The following is a 21827-nucleotide window of genomic DNA, read 5'->3' on the forward strand; positions in this document are numbered from 1 at the left end:
ACTTGTAAATCTATCCTTGATGTATCTGCCATTTAATGTGTAATTTATAGTTTGTAATCAACCATAATTTTCCTGTTAATTCATGTTTAATTGATGTTGACTTTGGGTTTTGGCGTATGGGAGGGTAGTTAAGAAAGTAAGCAAAGCGTTTGCTTTGTCTGACTCTTGTAATAGTACAAGTTTTTTTGTTTGAACCATGGAATCTTGCGGCTTCATTCTTTTAGTAAATAACCGGGATTTCAAATTCCACCTTTTAAAAAAAAAGTTATTGGTCTTGACCGAGATTATAATATGTTTTAAATGACGTCTGAACTTGTCCTGCCAACTTCAAAGACTTGTGTATGTAGATCCACAGGTCTCTCTGTTCCTGCACCCCCTCTAAAAGTTGGGTGTTGAGGTCAAACAAACTGAAGCAAGGTCCTCCTTCCCAGGAACACAGGAACAAGAATAGGTCATTTGGCCCCTTGAACCTATTTATCTTCCTGTGCCTCATATCTCAATACCACTTGTTATCAAAAATCTATCCATCTCAGATTTAAAAGTAACAACTGATTTAGCATCAATTTCCCTCTGTAGAAGAATTCCAAACTTCCACTACCCTTTGGCGTAGAAGTGTTTTCTAGTTACACCCCTGAAAAGCTGGGCTTGAATTTTTAGGTTGTAAACCCCCCCCGCCCCCCCAAAGTCCCAGTCTCTCCAACTAGCAGAAATAAAGCTTCCTATATTTTGAACAGATAGTATTTTCATCTTATTGATTGTAAACGAACACTTGCAATGGCTTCCCTTCCTGCATCTTCACTGTTATCTCTGGTATCCCCCAAGGATCTATCCTAAGCACCCCCCCCCATTTCTAATCTACATGCTGCCCTCGTGATACCATTCGAAAATACAACTTTAGTTTTCACATGTGTGTTGATAACACCCAGCTCCACCTCACCAGCACCTCTCTTGACTCCTTCGCTGTTGCTAAATTAGCAGACTGTTTATCCGACATCCAGTAGTGGATGAGCATAAATTTCTTCTAATTAAATACTGGCTTGTTTCCATTGGAATTTATAAGAGTGAAACGTGACTTGATTGACTGATTGAGCGAGGGAGAGATAGAGATACAGACTGGATAACAGAGAGAGAGGCAGGTACAGACTGGGAGGCAGGGAGAGACACAGAGAGAAAGAAAGGGATACAGACTTGTATATGGAGAGAGAGAGATGCAAACAGGGGGATACGGAGAGGGAGATACAAACGGAGACAGATAAGACTGGGATTGACCATTGGGCATGGAAAGGATGTTTCCTCTTGTGGGTGAGTCTAGAACTAGGAGGCACTGTTTTAAAATTAGGGGTCACCCTTTTAGGACAGAGATGAAGAGAATTTTTTTTCTCTGAGCATTGTTTGACTTCAGAACTCCCTGCCTTAGAAGGTGGTGGAGGCTGGGTCAGATTCCTGTTAGGCAAGGGAACCAAAGGCAATTAGGGGTTGATGGGAATGTGGAATTCAAAACACAAACAGATCAGCCATTATCTGATTAAATGACGGAACAGGCTTGAGGGGCTGAATGGCCTACCTCTGTCCCTATTTCTGCCTCGACAGTGGATTACAGCCCAAAATTACTTACAGGCATTTTGAACTTTTCAAGGAGGACATGTGTTTTTTTAAAAAAGACATGTAAGCAAAGACAGTGAACAAGAGATGGCTGAGGATGTAAAGTAACCACTTTCTGGAAAATTCCTCTGTGGAATGTTGCAGCTAAGAAGCTGTCAAGGCCTATTTCAGACAGAGGCACTTGAAAGGAAGGGATGAAATGCAAAAGGCTGAATTTAACCTCATGTGGTTTTGGAGACAAATGAGACTGATTATCGCATATCAACAGAAACCATCTCCTGCTGAGTTATATCTCAGAATGTGGAAATGATCTGAGTTGAAAGAAAGCGCACTCTGGGCGTAGGACATGTTTGTTTTTTCCCCTTCCAGGAATACACAAGAAAATGGGTTAAAAAGCTGGCTGCAGGTTTGATCTGTGTCCTAGTTCTGGTCTGCTGTTGTGTGCTAGTCAGGGCCACAGCAGAGGAAGGTCGACTAGGCACCACTTTGCATCTTGTAGGCAAAGGTTTTTTTGCTCTCTCTGCTGCTGGAGGTAAGTCAACAAAGCCCAAATCAAAAAAGGAAATAGAACAGCTTCTTCAGCTAACCTGCAGAACCAAATGTCTCCAAACCAACTACTGAACTGCCATAGTTAATGGCTGCAATGTTTTGCCATCTATGTCTCACGGACAAGCCAAAGACTGATTCATATATCTTTTTGGACTTTTATTTTTGGATTCAACTTCACATTTCTGATGTGTGTTGCATTTTATTACTTTTACTCTTTCTTTGACTCAAGAAAGCCTGGTTAAATTGGCTCCTTCTAAAACATAAATATATTTGGACTGGGAAAAGGTATCCACGAGGGAAGGGATCCCTTTTAAATTAGCTTTGTTGTAACTAACCAGGGGAATTGAATAACGAAGGGGAGCCAGATCAATCCTCCTCACCTGGGAGCATAACAAATTGGGGGACCTCGCCCAGGGACTGGTCGTAATATTTCATATGTTCGTTTTTAAAAATTCATTCACGGGGTGTGGACTTCGCTGGCTGGGCCTAGTTGTCCTTGAGAAGGTGGTGGTGAGCTGCCTGATTGAACAGCTGCAGTCCATGTGGTGTAGGTACATCCACAGTGCTGTTAGGGAGTTCCAGGATTTTGACCCAGCAACAGTGAAAGAACAGCGATAAATTTCCAAGTCAGGATGGTGAGTGACTTGGAGGGGAACTTCCAGGTGGTAGTGTTCCCATTTATCTGCTCCCCTTGTCCTTCTAGGTGGTAGTAGTCATGGGTTTGGAAGATGCTATTGAAGGAGCCTTGGTGAGTTTCTGCAGGGCATCTTGTAGACGGTACACACACTGCTGCTACTGTGCGTCAGTGGTGGAGGGAGTGAATGTTTGTGGATGTGGTGCCAATCAAGTGGACTGCTTTGTCCTGGACGGTGTCCAGCTTCTTGGGTGTAGTGGGAGCTGCACTCATCCAGGCAAGTGGGGAATATTCCATCACACTCCTGACTTGTGCCTTGTAGGTGGTGGACAGGTTTTGGGGAATCAGGAGATGCATTACTTGTTGCACGATTCCGAGCCTCTAACCTGCTCTTGTAGCCACAGTACTTAGATGGATAGTCCAGTTCAGTTTCTGGTCAATGTTAATCCCCAGGATGTTGATCGCGGGGGATTCAGTGATGGTAATGCCATTGAACATCAAGGGACAATGGTTGGACTCTCTCATGTTGGGGGATGGTCATTGCCTGACACTTGTGTGGTGTGAATGTTACTTGGCACTTGTTAGCCCAAGCTTGGATATTGTCCAGGTCTTGCTGCATTTGGACATGGACTGCTTCAGTATCTGAGGAGTCGGGAATGGTGCGGGACATTGTGCAATCATCAGCGAGCATCCCCACTTCTGACCTTATGATGGAAGGAAGGTCAATAATTAAGCACCTGAAGATGGTTGGACACTACCCTGAGGAACTCCTGCAGTGATGTCCTGGACCAGAGATGACTGACCTCTAACAACCACAACCATTATCCTTTGTGCTAGGTATGACTCCAACCAGCGGAGAGCTTTCCCCTTGATTCCCATTGACTCCAGTTTCGCAAGGGCTCCTTGAAGCCATACTCGGTCAAATGCTGCCTTGATGTCAAAGGCAGTCACTCTCACTTGACCTTGGGAGTTCAGCTCTTTTGTCCATGTTTGAACCAAGGCTATAATGAGGTCAGGAGCTGAGTAGCCCTGGCGGAACCCAAATTGGGTATCAGTGAGCAGGTTATTGCTAAGCAAGTGCCGCTTGATAGCACTGTTGGTGACCCCTTCCATTACTTTACTGATGATCAACAGTAGGCTGATAGGGCGGTAATTGGCCGGATTGGATTTGACCTGCTTTTTGTGTACAGGACATACCTGGGCAATTTTCCACATAGCCGGGTAGATGCCACTATTGTAGCTGTACTGGAACAGCTTGGCTAGGGGCATCGCAAGTTCTGGAGCACAAGTCTTCAGTACTATTGCCGGAATATTGTCAGGGCCCATAGCCTTTACTGTATCCAGTGCCTTTAGCCATTTCTTGATATCACGTGGAGTGAATCAAGTTGGGTGAAGACTGGCATCTGTAATGCCGGGGACCTCCGGAGGAGGAGGCTGAGATGGATCATCCCCTCGGCACTTCTGGCTGAAGATTGTTGCAAATGCTTCAGCCTTATCTTTTGCACTGCTGTGCTGGGCTCCCCCATCATTGTGGATGGGGATATTTGTGGAACTTCCTCCTCCAGGGAGTTGGTTAGTTGTCCACCACCATTCATAACTGGATGTGGCAGGACTGCAGAACTTAAATCTGATCTGTTGATTGTGGGATTGCTTAGCTCTATCAATTGTTGCTTATGCTGTTTGGCACGCAAGTAGTCCTGTGTTATAGCTTCACCAGGTTGACACCTCATTTTTAAAACAAAAACAGAATTACCTGGAAAAACTCAGCAGGTCTGGCAGCATCGGCAGAGAAGAAAAGAGTTGACGTTTCGAGTCCTCATGACCCTTCGACAGAACTAGCTGAATCCAAGAAGGGGTGAAATATAAGCTGGTTTAAGGTGGGTGGGGGGAGAGAATTGGAGGGGGGTGGTGTGGTTGTAGGGACAGACAAGCAGTGATAGAAGCAGATCATCAGAAGATGTCACAGACAACAGAACAAAAGAACACATAGGTGTCGAAGTTGGTGATATTATCTAAACGAATGTGCTAATTAAGAATGGATGGTAGGGCACTCAAGGTATAGCTCTAGTGGGGGTGGGGGGAGCATAAAAGATTTAAAAATATTTAAAAATAATGGAAATAGGTGGGAAGAAGAAAAATCTATATAATTTATTGGAAAAAAACAAAAGGAAGGGGGAAGAAACAGAAAGGGGGTGGGGATGGAGGAGGGAGGTCAAGACCTAAAGTTGTCGAATTCAATATTCAGTCCGGAAGGCTGTAAAGTACCTCATTTTTAGGTATATCTGGTGCTGCTCCTGGCATGCCCTCCTGCACTCTTCATTGAACCAGGGTTGATGCCCTGGCTTGATGGTAATAGTAGAATGGGGGATATGCCAGGCCATGAGGTTACAGATTGTGTTCGAGTACAATTCTGCTGCTGCTGATGGCCCACAGTGCCTCATGGATGCCCAGTCTTGAGTTGCTAGATTTGCTCGAAATCTATCCCATTGAGCACAGTGGCAATGCTACACAACACAATGGGTATCCTCAATCTGAAGGTGGGACTTAGTCTTCACCATGACTGTGCAGTGGTCACTCCTACCGATACTGTCATGTATTGATGCATCTGCGGCAGGCAGGTTGGTGAGGATGAAGTCAAGTATGTTTTTCCCTCTTGTTGGTTCCCTCACCAATTTAGGACTCGGCCAGCTCGGTCAGTAGTGGTGCTACCGAGCCACTCTTGGTGATGGACATCGAAGTCCCCCACCCAGAGTACATTCTGCGCCCTTGCCACCCTCAGTGCTTCCCCGAGGTTCAAAATGGAGGAGCACTGGCTCATCAGCTGAGGGAAGGCATGGTAATCAGCAGGAGGTTTCCTTGCCCATGTTTGACCTGACTTCATGGGGTTCGGAGTCGATGTTGAGGACTCCCAGGGCAACTCCCTCCCGACTGTATACCACTGTGCCACCACCTCTGCTGGGTCCGGTGGGACAGGGCATACCCAGAGATGTTGATGGTGATGGTGATGTCAGGGACATTATCTGTAAGGTATGATTCCATGAGGATGACTATGTCAGGCTGTTGCTTGACTAGTCTGTGAGACAGCTCTCCCAATTTTGGCAGTAACCCCCAAATGTTAGTAAGAAGGAATCTGCAGGGTTGACAGGGCTGAGTTTGCCTTTGTCGTTTCCGGTGCCTAGGTCGATGCCGGGTGGTCCGTCTGGTTTCATTCCTTTTCTGTGACTTTGTCGTGATTTGTTACAACTTGGCTTGCTAGACCATTTCAGAGGGCATTTAAGAGTCAATCACATTGCTGCGGGTCAGGAGTCACATGTTGGCCAGACCCAGGCAAGGATGACAGATGGGTTTTTACAACAATCGACAATGGTTTCATGTTCCTCATTAAACTTTGAATTCCAGATTTTTATTGAATTCAAATTGCACCATCTGCCGTGGCGGGATTCAAACCCAGGTCCCCAGACCATTACCCTGGGTCTCTGGATTACTAGTCCAGCAACAATACCATTACGCCATTGCCTCCCCAAAGCCTAAAGCCATTGTTTTCAGTCCCTGTCACAAACCTCACTCCTTAGCTAATGTCTCTGTCAATCTCCCTGGCAATAGTCTGATATTAAACCAGTCTGTTCGCAATCTTGGCATCACATTTGATTCTGAGCTTCTGACCTCATATTCTTGACATCACTAAGGCCACCTATTTCCAGCTCTGTAACATGGCCTGACTTTGTCCCTGTCTCAGCTCATCCTTGTTTTCAAATCCCTCCAGGGCCTTGACCTTTCCTATCTCTCCAACCCTACAACCCTGAGATATCTGCACTCCACTTGTGCATCACTAATTTTAGTTGCTGCCTACCATTGCTGGCCATGTCTTCAGCTGCCTGGGCCCCAAGCTCTGGAATACCTCCCTACACCTCTTCTCCTCTCCATCCTCCTTTAAGACACTCCTTAAAACCTACCTCCTTGGCCAAGCTTTCGATCAGCTGACCTGATATCTCCCCTTATGTGGCTTGACGCTATGCTTTGTTTTATAATGTGAAGCTCCTTGGGACGTTTTATTTAATTAAAAGTGCTATATAAATATAACTGGTTGTTGAAAAATATCCAACCTGGAGAAGCCCAAAGGACATAAATTTGGGTGAAAACCGGAGGGTAGAGATGATAAAAGCATAACCTAGTAACTCACGTCTTACAAGTAAATATTTCCATGCACATGGTATCCAAGCCCTGAGTTTACTTCTTTAAGATAGTCCTTGGGAAACTGGAGTTCAGGGGTTCCTTGATGGAGCCTTTTGTTTTCTAAAAAGTTGGACTGGAGTCAGTGAATTAGCATGCAAGCCTCGTGCCCTTTCACAATATTAAAACTAGCATGTGTAACCTACAGCTCTGGGATGCACAGCACTGCAAACAGAGCAAAGAGCACTTTGTAGCCAATTTTAGGAATGTGTCTTTGGTAAGAGCAACACACAAGACTTGACACAGTCCGTTTGGCTATGCTTTTTGTTGTGGGTGGGGGTGGAGGGAGAATTATTTCTGGAATGCAGCATATTTTTTTGCCAACTACTTGCTCTGATTCTTCTGCCTTTTCTAGATGGCTGCTCCCAGAATCCGATTTCCTCTTGGGCTCCAGGGTTCCTTTCCCCTTGATCAGTCATCGGGTTAATGCACTTACTGTTGAACTCTCTCAAAGGCAAAGAGTCAATTAGCCTCCCATTTGAAGAGTTTACAGCTGAGGAAATTAACACCTTTAGTCTATTAGCAGATTGTCCCAGTGGGAGCAATTTCCACTGCAGTAGAAAAGAGTTCCCTGAGAAGCAGGGATTATGCAATGCCCTCACACAATGAAAATGCAAACAGAGCAGTCCAGGGAATGGAGTTTGAACCAACAATACTGCCCTGGTATTTCCTATATTGATGCAAAACAATCAGCGTCCCTGGTGCAGCAATTATTACTATACAAAAAATTAGACTAGACACATGGCCTGGTCTTTCAGCCCACCATACCTTTACTAGCTCATTGCCACTCCAATCCAAAAATCACCCTACTAATTCACTCTCTTCCCTTAACTCTGTTCATTTTTATGTTATGTCCAAATTTGACTATTCTAATATTTAAACAGCCAGCTTCCCATCTTCCAGCAACTAAAACTTCAGCTCATTAAAATTCTGCTGCCTGCATCCCAACTTATACTGAACTCTGTTCACCCATCGCCCCTTTGCTCACCTCATTCAGCAAAGACCAGGGATTGAGCCCAAGAATTATATATTTCAGTTATTCACTGGATAAGCCCCATGAGGTTTTAGTGCACTAAGAATATCTAAATAAACTGGCATGCTTTTCACTCACTGGGTGAATACAAGAGAACAAACTAGGACTTTCAACTTGATCAGGTTAGAATCTATAACAGATGAAAATACACTGGATTTATCTCTGCACACTCACTGAAAAATGGAAACAGATTTTAGGGAAGCAACAAACATCTTCAAAGGAAAATATAATTGGTGCCCATTCTTCCACTCTGTGCAGTCAACCTAGCCCAGAGCATCCAGGGTCATGACCCCCCCCCCCCCACCCTCAACCCTTCATGCTCGATAATTACTCCTGCTTCACTGAAACTCAAACTTGGCCAAAGTAAGCAATTCTGCTGGACTTCTAACTGAGCAGCAAAGGCAGGTGAAGAGGGGTGAGCAAAATACACTAACTCTTACAGAATCTGACTGATCATCTGTAACCAGAGAGGGGATGGGATAAGAAAAAAAATGTCATAGTTACCCACAGTGGGTCACTGAATTCATCAGTGTGTAGCTGGGCCAGTATCCATTGGAATGAGGGGGAGTGGGTGCTCCAAGCTAGGTGTCATCCCTGGACCAGTGGTAGTAGCCTCACCTCTTAAATTAATAAGTTGTGGGCTCAAATTTCACTTCAGAGTGTTCTAGGGAGATGCTGCAGGGAAATGCTGAGGGTACCTTTGGTTGAGATGTCAAAGACCCTGTCTGTCCTCTCAGGCCAATGTTATCAGGTTGCATGGCACTATCTAAGAACAGCAGGGGAATTTCCTGGTATCCTGGCAAACACTTTACCCACTATCAACATCCAAAACAGATTTATGTAATTGCTGTTTGAGGAAGCTTGCTATTCACAAAGGATGTCACTTTTCCTACACTACAACAGTGCCAATACATCAGCAAGAGTTTTATTGGCTGTAAAGGGCTTTGGGACGTCCTGAGGTCATGACAGGCACTATAGAAATGCAAGTTCTTCTTTATATCTCTAGTTTGCTAGCAGACAGCAATGGATACTGCCAGTAAAGTTATTTTTTATTTAATTAAAAAACATTGAATAAAGAAAGTAACTTTCTTCTATTTATGGATAATCCGTGTTAAGCAAAAGAAAAGGACTTATATTTATAGAGTAGCTTATTATGGGATGTCCTAAAGCGCTATGCAACTAATGAATTACTTTCGAACTGTGGTTACGTGGGCAAGCAAAGCAGTAAGTAAACCACCATGTTAAAGCGTCATAAGTGGAACTTTATCAAGTAAATTATATCCACTACATAGCCACTAATTAAACACTTCTTCAAAGAACTCCAACAGATTCATGAGACATGACCTATTGCTTCCAATTTATGCTTACTGCTCTCTATGACCTCAATGTTCTGCTGATAAATTCAGGGTAGCCTCCTGTTTAATTCTCTCAAGCATGTCCCCCACTTCAAATATTGGACTAACTCCTTCATAATTTCCAGTTTCATATCTTTATTATTATCGTACAGCTTCTGTTTCACTTTCTAATCCACAAAATTTCCTGCCTAAATAGTAATAAACCTCTGTCTGACCTCGGACTCTGCTTGCTTACAGTGGTACAACTTATAACCTTAAAGGGGTGAGCTACATTAAACATGAATCTACTTTTGCAGGACAATTTTACACTGTTACACAACATGATGCCCGTCATTATTTGCCTCAAACAACATCGAGTAGGATCATGAGCCATCGCTAATTCTTTCAACACTTCTCTTATTATATCCATCCCTTTGACATCTGTCATTTAATCTTTCATCAACTTGCCACTGCTTCACGAGTCAAGCGTCAGGAAAATATTTACGAGTATCAACCAACAACATTAAAGTGCAGAGTATCTGGCCATTTATTTCACTGGTGTTTGTGGGAGATGCCGCATTTTGTAGATTAAAACAGAGGCTACATTTCAAAAACGTACTCATCGACTGCAAAGCACTTCGGCACATCATGAATGCAAGTCCTTTTTTCTATTGGGGTGAAGGTAGAAAAAAGGGATAAGAATTACAAGCCAATCTACATATTTGCAAATCTGACTGTGATAGTAATTCGTGTTCCAAGTGAAGCCTGTTAATTGACAGATCCCAGTAGAAATAAAATTACCCTAATTATCAAATCCCTATTACTAATTAAATTCCTTGGTAACCACATGCAGCCAAAGGATCCGTCTCTATAACAAGATCGGCACTATCTGTGTGCTTATTAAGTGCCATTGGCTGCAGGAGGATTTTTACCGAGTAGTACTCAGCCTGCGTCGCTGCTATTTCTATTCTAAACAGAAGTGAACTGCCCAGAACTTCCTGCACATAGCAGGATTCCAACGTCTCTTTTCAGGGAAAAGTCTCCACTGAGTTTAATCTGTACTAAACCCCTACCAGGCCTTTCATTCAAGACACTGACATTCCCTTTACACTTACAATTCTCTGCGCCTGCACTCTTGCCATACACAGGAAACTGCTGTGCGGAGCATGTGGCAGCACGGTGCTCCCACCAGCTGCAGCTGCTGCACTTCAAAAAGGTCAATCGATTGAAAACATCTTTGCTCCAAAAATCGTTAAAAATGTTTTCTATTATCTTCGCTATTCCACTCGAGTCCAATGGGAAGTGGTCACCACCTGAATCCACTGCCAGAGCCCTCGCTGTTTCTACCCCAGTGGCATATACATACGTTCCTCATAAATAGACACTACCCACATCAAAAAAACGATTGGGGGGGGGGGGGGGGCACCACTTTTATAGCTCAATAAGGTTGAAGATCAAAGTTGTTGATGGACACACATTTAGTCAGAGATCAAAGAGCAGGATATGTATTTACAATTTGTCATCACAAAGCAGCCAGGGAGGATGGCACGGCAGGTTCCCAAGCCTTTGTTCATACCGCAATTAATTACTGAAAGAAAAATAAAACAGCATTAACCCTCGGAGGACAGCAAAGAGCAACTATGTTCACGCTACATGCTGAGTAGAAGCCCTGTTCACAGAGGAACACAGAACGTTCCAACTGTACACAGTGTTGCCTTTATCCCCTTACAGTACAAAGCCTTCCCAGCTCTTGGTGCAGCTGCAGACAGGACATTATCATCTACTTTAACTTGTCCTGCAGATAATGAAACACGTCCTTCTCACATCTAGCTAGCAACATAAAGGATTATGTTTAAAACTGTCCACCCACAGCCGACATCCCCAAGTAGCTGGCTCTGTTCCGAGTTCATTGTGTCACGTTCACTGAATGCCTCTGTGCCATGTTTACGATCTGCACCATGTGGTGGTTCCCAGGTGTCGGTAACAGAATCATAAAATGATACTGCACAGGAGGCCCTTCAGCCCATTCTGCCTCTGCTGGCTCTTTGATAGAGTAGTTCAATTAATTCCACTCTCCCGCTCTTTCCCCATATTTTTCTTTTCAAGTATTTATTCAGTTCTCTTTTAAATATTAGTATTGAATCTGCTTCCACCAATCTTTCAGGCTATGCATTCCAAATTACAACAACTTGCTGTGTAAAGAAAAAATTCCTTGTGTCACCCCTTGTTCTTTTGCCAGGGCACTGGGGAGAATGCCCTTGGTCTTTTTCGAGTAGTACCATGGAACTTTTACATCCAGCTGAGGGGGCAGATGGGGCCGTGGTTTAATGTCTCATCTGAAGCAAGGCACCACTGACAGTTTAGCACCCTCTCAATACTGCATCAGAATGTCAACCTAGATTATGTGCTCAAGCCTCTGGAGTGGATCCCACGACCAGAAGTAAGAGTGCTACCAGGAGAGAGCCATGATTGACAATTATACATAGCAGCCCATAATCAAACACTGCACATGCCTATCCAAATGCATTACTGACCATCTGAAGAAGTACTTCACCCTGACACTTCATCTTAATACAATTTCAGTGTAGGATTTTTAACGAAGTGTTTTTTTAAGATATTGGCAGCAGGTTGCATTTCTTGAGTGTAATTCAGTCAAGGAGAATTCTGCAATAATCTGATGTTGGAAACATCTGTTACCCACACGGTCAATTACAACATAAAACAGGCGGCACCTTTCATCAGTCTCAGCAATGTTGATTGGATCAATATGGGGCGTGGCACGATTGAGGCAGACTGAGACAAACAATTCCATCTGGGTTTAACAGATGGAGCATGAGCTTGCTGATATCGGATAGGTATTACAGGGTCAGCACACAGCCCAGTCGTGCTCCATTGTGGAACTTGAGATTTCCTGAACTCTGGGGCTGGTCAGGCGGATTGCAACAGTTAATTCTGGTCTTAGTCATTCTTCCTGATTCTAAGTTGAACTGACAGAGGCAGTGGCTGCGTTACATTCACATGAAAGATACTGTCAATTCACAAGTGTGCTTGCTCCCCCAGATACCAGGACCACTCATTTGACTCAATTTGTTTGGATTTGGTGTTACGACAATCCTCCGGCAACCTAGAAGGTGGTGAGCTCCAACTCTACCATGAAAAGTTCTGAAAATAAACATACTAATTTGTGCGCTTGCATCAGAAAATTGACCAAGATAGCTGTTAGGAACCTATGAGCAGAAGTAAGCCATTTAGCCTGTTGTGCCTGCTTCATCCTTCAAACAGATCATAGCTGATCATCTGCCTCTATGCCATTTATCCCCACTATCCCCATATCGCTTGATGTCTATAGATTTCTGTTTCGAACATGTTCAATGATTGAGCTTCCACAGCCCTCTGGGGTAGAGAATTCCAAAGATTCACCACCCTCTGAGTGAAGAAATTCCTCCTCATATCAGTCCTAAATGGCCTGCCCCTTATTCTGTGATTGTGTCCCCTGGTTCTAGACTCACCAGCCAGGGGAAACATCCTATCTGCATTTACCCTGTCACACAGAAATACAGAATTTTGTAAGTTTCAATGAGGTCACTTCTCATTCTTCAAAGCACGTTTTTGCTTCTTCATTTTAATCTCTATCTCTTTTGTCATTCAGGGAGCTCTGGATGTGTTTGCCCTACCTTTTCCTTTCACGGGAATATACCTTTACTGTGCCCGATTTATCTCTTCTTTGGTGGTGGCCCATTTTTCAGGTACTGATTTTCCTGCCAATCTTTGGTTCCAATTTATTCTGCCCAGATTCATTCTTACCCCATTGAGGTTGACTCTCCCCTAAGTTAGCTATTCTTACTCTAGTTGTTTTTTGTCCTTTTCCATAGCCAACCTAAACCTTATGACACAATGGTCAACATCCCCTAAATATTCTCCTACTGATATCTGATCGACTTGGCCCACCTCCTTCCCAAGAACTAGGTCCAGCTGTGTCTCCCCTCTCGTTGGACTGGAAACATGCTGTAGAAAGTTTTTGTGGACGCACTCTAGGAACACTTGCCCCTCACTGCCCTTTACACTACTACTATCCCTGTCTATATTTGTGTAATTAAGTCCCCCTTTCTTTCACCTTTCTGTAATTTCCTTGCAAATTTTTAAAATTTACATCCTTTCAACTAGTTGGTGGCCCAAAGGCTATGCTGAGCAATGTGATTACACCTTTTTGTTCCTTAGCTTTAGCGAAATAGATTCTGTTGTTGACCCCTCCTGGATATCCTCTCTCTCCAGCACTGAAATGTTTTCCTTAATCAGCACTGCCATCCCTCCTCCTTTTCTTCCTCTTCTATCTTTCCTGAACACCTTGTTTCCAGGAATATTTAACACCCAATCCTGCTCTTCTTTAAGCCAGCACACCATGATCTCCTCTCTGCCTCCTGTGGACTAAAGGAAATGGAAGGCCTTTCAATACCTCAGAGATAATTTTGTTACTTTTCTTGCAATTCCAACCAACACCTTCCCCTTCTTACCTTGGACAGCTCCACCCTTCATTCTTCATCGTTATTGACACTCTTATCCCATCCTTAACCACTCAGCAATAATATTCAATTCTGCTGGGATTTTAACAAAATATTTATTCATTCAAGGGATGTGGGTATCGCTGGCTAAGCTGGCATTTATTGCTCAAACCTGATTACCCTTGAGAAGGGGGTGGTGAGCTGCCTTCTTGAACCGCCGCAGTCCATGTGGTGTAGGAACACAGTGCTATTAGGGAGGGAGTTCCAGGATTGTGACCCAGGGACAGTGACGGTATGGCAATATATTTACAAGTCGGGATGGTGAGTGGCTTGGAGGGGAACTTCCAGCTGATGGTGTTCCCATGTATCTGTTTGGAAGGTGCTGCCTAAGGAGCCTTGGTGTATTTCTGCAGTCCATCGTGTAGATGGTATACACTGCTGTCACTGTGTGTCAGTGGTGGAGGAAGTGAATATTTGTGGAAGGGTGCCAATCAAGTGGGCTGTTTTGTCCTGGATGGTGTCAAGCTTCTTGAGTGTTGTTAGAGCTGCACTCATACAGGCAAGTGAGGAGTATTCCATCACACTCCTGTCTTGTGCCTTGTAGAATGTGGACAGCTTTGGGGAGTCATGAGGTGAGTTACTCGCCGCAGGATTCCCAGCCTCTGACCTGCTCTTGTAACCACAGTATTTATATGCCTAATCCAGTTCAGTTTCTGGTCAATGGTAACCCTCAGGATGTTGATAGTGGGGGATTCAGTGATGGTAATGCCACTGAAGGTCAAGAGGCGATGGTTAGATTCGCTTTTGTTTGAGATGGTCATTGCCTGGCACTTGCATTGCATGAATGTTACTTGGTGCTTGTCAGTCCAAGCCTGGATGTTGTCCAGGTCTTGCTGCATTGGCACATGGACTGCTTCAGTGTCTGAGGAGTTGCGAATGGTGCTTAACATCGTGCAATCAGGAGCGAACATCCCCACTCCTGACTTTACGATGGAAGGAAGGTCATTGATGAAGCAACTGAAGATAGTTAGGCCTAGGACACAACCCTGAGGAGCTCCTGCAGTGATATCCTGGAGCTGAGATGACTGACTTCCAAAAACCATGACCATCCTCCTTTCTGCTAGGTATGACTCCAACCAGCGGAGAGTTTACCCCTTGATTCCCATTGACTCCTGTTTGCTGGGGCTCCTTGGTGCCACACTCGGCAAGGGCAGTCACTCTCACCTCATATTCTATATGCTAACATTAAAATAATCTTGATCAGAGCACTAATTTAGCATTTCCAATGGCTGTAATTGGTAACTCTAAACAGTACACATTTGAAAACTAAAAGATGAGACTTTTTTTCCACCAAGGCAACTCAAAAAAATTAGTGTTTAACAATGAATTCCAAATCAGTGATATGAATCAGTTTTTCCCTACAGCATTACCTGTGAGCCACAACAATCGTGGTCCTGTTGGCGCACACTTTGGCCAGGGAGGCTTGAATGTTCCTTTCGGTTTGCGTGTCCAAAGCGGAAGTAGCCTGTTCAAAAATAATAAAGGTGATCAGTAATAACGCTGAAACAAGATAGTGCAAAAATTCACTGGCAAGGCAGCCAGCGAATAGGTTCAGCTGACCCAAGACAGCAATTATTACCAACCTACTGTATAAAATATCTGGTGAAATGTTTGAGCAACTGTGTTTTTTTCAGCTTGGTACCAACTAGTTCCTTCAGTCAAATATTTCCCCATAATTGAAGTGGCTCTACACACACATCACATAACATCTTAGTTTGCATGTGGGAGGGGTATTGGGTGAATGTACACATTTAGATCAGTTTTGAAGATTGCAGATGGAGGAAGCTATCTGGCTTGCTGAGCTTATCCTTCTACTGAAGCCTCTCCCCCTTTAAGATACTCCTTAAAACCTATCACTGGATAAACTTTTTATAACTGCTCCTTATGTCCTTTTAGCTGATTATGCTCCTGTGAAATGACTGAGGATGTTTTACTATGTAAAGACGTTATATCAATGTAAGTTTTTTGCCTATGTGTCTTTAGGGCGATTGTGTGCATCTGGCTCAGGGTATATGTTTGGAAATAAAGTATAGAACAAGAGAAAGGCTACACAGGTCATCCTGAAGAAGTCTTATAAGTTGCCTCATTATGGACTAAACTCTACAACAACACAAAAGAAAATTACTGCAGTTGCAAGAAATTTGAAATAAAAACAGGAAATGCTGGAAATACTCAGGGGTTCTGGCAGCCTATGTGGTGAAAGAAACAAGAGTTAATATTTCAGCTGTATGGTCTTTCAGCAGAACTGGTTCAGCTGACCCAAGTCATCAATTATTACCAACCTACTGTATAAAATAGCTGGTGAAATATTTGAACTATGCTTTTTTTAGCTTGGTTAATATTTCAGCTCTATGATCTTTAAGTAGAACTGGTTCTGCTGAAAGGTCATAGATCTGAAGTGTTAGTCTCTTTCTGTCTGGGATACATCCTAATAGTCAGATGGACCACTATTGGCCTTCTTGAACTTCTCCATTCCTCAGTGATCCACCTAACTACTCCGGCATCTTCCCTTCTGCTGTTACAACAACTTGCACACATATAGTGCTTTTAGTGTAGGAAAATGTTCCGAGGTCCTTCAAAGAGGCATAGTCAGACAGAAAAAAATGGATGCTGTGGCAAAGAGGAGATATTAGGAAGGAAGACCAATGTCTGGTGGATTTTAAGGAGGACCTTAGAGGAGAAGAATGAAGTGGAGACGCAGCGAGGTTGAGCACGGGAATTGCAGAGCATAAGGCCTAGACGGCTAAAGGCATAACTACCAATGGTGAGGTGAAGAGCATGGGCATGGCACAAGAGGCCCAAGTCAGGGAATAGAAAGTTCAGGGTATATGGCTGCAGGGCTGGAGGGAGATAGGGAGAGGCATGGCCAAGAAGGGATATAAGTATAGGACTGCAAATTTTAAATCTGAGGCCCTGGGGACCAACGTAGGTCAAGTATGGGCAGCAAAGTTTTGGATGAGCTGGAATTTATGGAGGATGGAAAATGGCAAGGAAATATTCAGGGTGATAAAGGCATGGATGAAAGTTTCAGCAGGAAAGGAGCTGAGGCAGGGACAGAGTCAGGCAATGTGATGGAGATATATGAGCTCAGGAGTTCAGCTGGGCCATCCTCTTTCTCCAGTACTGCAATACTTTCCTTAACCAAAAATGCCACCCCTCTTCCTCTTTTCCCTTTCCTATCTTTCTGAACACTTTGTAACCAGGAATATTTAACACCCAGATCTGCCCTTCCTTACATCGCCACAACATCATAATCCCACAAGGCAATCTGTGCCTGTAACTCCCCAATTTTTAACTATAGTCCGTATTCACATACATGCAGTGTGACCCTGATTTAGACTTCATTACTTGCTCCCTTACTCTGACTCCATCTATTAACTTCCTATTCTCTATTTTACTGCTATCTGCCTCTCCCAACATTCCATGCACTCTGGTACTACTTTCTAATATTCTCTCCTGGTTCCTACACCCCTGCCAAGTTAGTTTAAACCCTCCCCAACAGCACTAGCAAAACTCATTCCCCGCTCTGTTCAGGTGCAACCCATCAGGCTTGTACAGGTACCATCCCCCCAAGAGCCAGTCCCAGGGTCCCAGGAATCTAAAGCCCTCCCTCCTGCACCATCTTTCCAGCCATGCATTCATCTGTCTTATCTTCCTATTTCTGTACACACTGGCACCCGGCACTGGGAGTGATCCGTAGATTGTTACTTTAGAGATCCTGCTTGCTAATTTTCTATCTAGTCCCCTAAACTCTGATTGCAGAACCACATCCCCCTTTCTACCAATGTCGTTAGTACCAATGTGGACCATCACCTCTGGCTGCTCAGCCTCCCCCAGAAGAATGTTCTGCAGCCGTTCTGTGACATCCTTGACCCTAGCACCAGGGAGGCAACAAACCATCCTGGAGTCACATTGACGGCTGCAGAAACCCCTGTCTGCTCCCCTAACTAAAGAATCCCCTATCAGTACTGCCCTTCCACTCTTCTTCCTCCCCTCCTGTACAGCTGGGTCACCTGTAGTGCCACGGGCTTGGCTCTTGCTGCACTCCTCCAAGGATCCATTGCCCTCATCGATATCCAGAATGGAAAACCGGTTAGTGAGCTGGGGACTCCGGCACTACCTGCCTGTTGCTCTTGGACATGTTGAAGTTGATCGCATGTTTTGGACAATGTCATGAAAATCAGTGTGTAGATATAGATGAGGGCTTAGCGCAGATCGTTAAAGGAATTAGGCAGGGAGAGAGGTCACTGCTGGTGATGCTTTGGCTGCAACATGGCAGGAAAGAGTGAAATCAGGTGAGGCAACCCCACTGAGCCGAACAATGGAGAATAGGTATTGCAGCAGGATGGTGTTGTTGACATGTAAATTGTAGGCTGATTGAACAGGATGAGGAAGCATAATGGACTATGTTTACACCTGCAGATCATGTCATTTATGACTTTTATAAAGACTGGTGCAGTGCTGTGGCACGTGTTGAGATTCAAACATGGAGTTTCAAGAAAGTTGGGTGTGGATTTGGGAGGGGGCAATGCATCCAAGAACTTTGGAGGAGAAAGGAATTTTGGTAGTTTTCTAAAACAGACATATTGAAGGTGGACCTTTTTAGTTGACAGTCTTGTCCCTATCTGTTCCCAATTACAATGGTGACTATACATCAGAAGTAAGTCACTAGCTGTAAAGTGCCTTGCAACATATTGAGGTCGCAAATGCAAGTCTTTCTTTCTTGGTGAGCAGAGGGAACCAGTTATATCAGCTAGCATGAGGGCCAGGAATGGAAGTTGTGATATAATCTCTAACCAATAGTGGCACTCCTTCACCAAGCTAAGCAGATTTATTCTTTATGAAACATTTTTTACCTTCTAGGCCAGATTCATTAACCATTTTCAGTCATAGTTCTGAGAGTTTAAGAAGCAAAATTTATTAATTTTAGTAGAATATGATACCTAGTTGGATTGAGTGCCTCAGACTCATTTCTCAGACTTCATGTATTATCTGTGATTTTCCTTCTTACATACCTCATCCAGAAGAACGATCTGAGGCGCCTTCAGGATTGTTCTGGCAATTGCCACTCTTTGTTTCTCTCCTCCACTGAGCTTCAGTCCTCTTTCACCCACTTGTGTATCATAACCTGAAGAACATGTCGTGTTACAAGTAGCTGTAGCATTAACTGTGCTCTGTGACCTGGCAATTTACATCTTGCATCCAATACATTCCTCGTTCCTACAGGTTCCAGGAAATGCACGTAATCTGCTTATTCACAGTAACTTGCATTTGTGTTGTGCCTTTAAAGTAGTAAAGTGTCCCATTTTTGGAAGATAATACACATGCAAGTTCCAAAGCATTCAGTATTCAAAAGGGGTCATCGGCACTGTTTCACAGCAATGTAATCAGGCAAAAATTTGGCACTGAGACAAAGATGGAGATATTGGACAGATTGGTCAAAAGCTTGGTCAAAGATTAAGTTTGAAGGATATTTTCAAAAGCAGAGAGAGAGAAAGGGAGAGAAAGAGAGAGTGGGAGAGAGAGAGGGAGAGAGACAGAGAGAGAGAGAGAGAAAAGGAGAGAGAGAGAGAGAGAGATAGTGAATGGTAGGCAGCGAGAGATAAATAGAGACAAAGTGAGAGAGACAGAGACAAAGAGACCGAGAGACAAAGACATAAAGAGACAGTCTAGAAAGTTGGACCTAGGTAGGCGTCAGGGTGAAAGTGGGGACTGTTCTATTATGTGACAGTCGGCTGATCTCGGTGAAGCCGTCAGTAAGGATGGGCAGTGAAGAGGTCAGAACCACTGAAAATTCTGGGTTTCATTTAAATGGAAATGGTGGGCAGTGGGCACAAAAATGGGGGCACAAGGTGGTTCATGAATTGGGCAGATGCAACATCGGCAGCTTGGAGGTCACCCAACTGACAACAGGTAAAGTTAGCGGGAGTTGGTGGAGGGGGAAGGGCCTGGAGAACAGCAGTCCAGATTATTTTTGCGAAAGCAAAATATTGTGGATGCTGAAGATCTGATATAAAAACAGAAAGTTCTGGAAAAACTCAGCACATCTGGCAGTATCTGAGGAGAGAGAAACAGAGTTAATGTTTCAAGTCCAACATGACTCCTCTTTGGTATCCAGAAGAGCACTCTTGCTCCTCTCGGCCCTACAGAATAATTTAAACAAAACTCTTTTAGGGCCCTTTCCGGCGTACCACAAGTAAAACTGGGCGAAGTTCCAATCAATTTTGCCCTAATATGGCCTAGTGCATGTCATCAGACTCAGGTTTACACTTTAAAATTCTCGTCCTCATGTTCATGTTCATTGTTCCATGCCCTCATCCCTCCCTATCCCTGTAACTTCTTTTAAGCCTACAAACCCTTTGAGAAATCTGCACTCCCCCAATTCTGGCTTGATACGCATCACTCATTTCCTTGACCCCATCATAGCTGCTATTTAGGCCGCGAGCTCTGGGATTTCCTCCCTAGACCTCTCCACTTCTCTCTCCTCCTTTAAGACCTTCCTTAAAAACATACCTCTTTCTTCATCCTCATGTCTCCTTTTTTGGCTCATTGTAAATTTTTGTCTCATTACACACAAGAGAAGCACCTTGGGAAGCTTCACTACTTTAAAAGGTGCTATCTAAATGCTTGTTGCTGCTGTTTGCAATGTGTGGGGAGGGGAGACATGGGGAAGCTGTGCGTCAGAAATCCCCTCCCTCATGCACAACCTTGTGGGGGAGGGTAGATTGCCTCTATTCAAAAACGTATTTTTTATATAGAGGGAATTCGTGCTAACAAACAAGGAGGTCTTTCGACATTCGGAATGGTTTGCAGGCTCTACAAATATTTATACACTCCAGGGACATCCTGTCATTACTTTTGAAGGACAGTATCAGTTATCCAAAAGGAAATTGTGCTATCGTCGGAAGAAATGTTTATTAGCATAAAGCAATAAAAATAACATGTTAGTAGGCCAACAACTACAGAAATGTGAAGGCTTGGGGCCCCCAAGATGACCTAGCAGACACCAAACCCTATGATTCCAAAGTTTGAAAACTTTTGGTTCTTTCAACAGGTACTTCTAGAACCTGTGATCTAATATGACCAAGGCAAAACATATCCTCTTACCTTCAGGGAAAGTGATTATTCGCTCATGAATATCAGCTGCTCGAGATGCCTCCTCCACGTCCTCATCACTAGCAGTCACTTTGCCATACCGGATGTTGTTTCTAATGTTGTCATTGAAGAGAACAGTGTCCTGAGGCACTACCCCTATATGCGAGCGCAGAGAGCTCTGCTTCACCTGGGGAAGAAATTTAGACATTTCAGAAGAAGCCTCAGCACAGGATAGAGTGCAACTCGCGTCATCAAATTTGGACTCCTTAGGAACATAGGAAATAGAAGTTGCAGTAGGCCATTTGGCCCTTTGAGCCTGCTCCCCTGTTCAACACCATCATGGTTGACCTAGCTCAACTCCACCCTCCCGCACTAGCCCCATAAAACTTGATTCCTTGAGCATTCCAAAAATAAAAATCTCTCGATTTCTACCTTGAGCAAACTCAAATGACTTAGCAGCCACAGCTCTCTGGGTAAAAAGTTCAAAAGTCCTGCAACCCTTCAACTCAGTCCTAAGTGCCCAAGGTCTTATTCCGAGATGGTGGGCGGAATCTTCCATTCTGGGAATTTAGGGCCGAGGTTTCCATGCCGGCTGGCGTCGGTTTCCATGCCGGTTGGCGTCGGTTTCCATGCCGGCTGGCGTCGGGCGTGTTCGGCAGCGGGAGCAGACAACATGGTGAGAAGGCCAAAAATCGGTTTCACAGCGTCCTGAAGCCAGTTTGAAATCGTCCGCTCCGCCCGTCGACAGCGGGCCCTGTTTCCCACCGTCGGATGTTGGAACAGAGGACATC

At 44.2% G+C, this 21827-nt stretch overlaps 1 protein-coding gene across 3 annotated transcripts in view; it reads right to left on the minus strand.

The window, feature by feature from the left end:
* LOC121284857 (ATP-binding cassette sub-family B member 6, mitochondrial-like) overlaps positions 1-21827 on the minus strand; it is a 219282-nt gene that overhangs the window by 18367 nt on the left and 179088 nt on the right. For 2 of the 3 annotated variants that reach the window (XM_041200687.1, XM_041200686.1), the window contains exons 16-18: positions 21049-21223; positions 18957-19069; positions 15312-15406 (exon numbers count right to left, since the gene is read on the minus strand). In XM_041200687.1, coding sequence (XP_041056621.1) covers positions 15312-15406; positions 18957-19069; positions 21049-21223 — 383 coding nt within the window. Of the gene's footprint in view, positions 1-9925; positions 10051-10895; positions 10971-15311; positions 15407-18956; positions 19070-21048; positions 21224-21827 lie in introns of those variants that run through there. The other variant, XR_005944560.1, reaches the window with a different exon arrangement.

The sequence above is a fragment of the Carcharodon carcharias genome, chromosome 12 (assembly GCF_017639515.1).
Source record: "Carcharodon carcharias isolate sCarCar2 chromosome 12, sCarCar2.pri, whole genome shotgun sequence".
Taxonomy (NCBI): Eukaryota; Metazoa; Chordata; class Chondrichthyes; order Lamniformes; family Lamnidae; genus Carcharodon; species Carcharodon carcharias.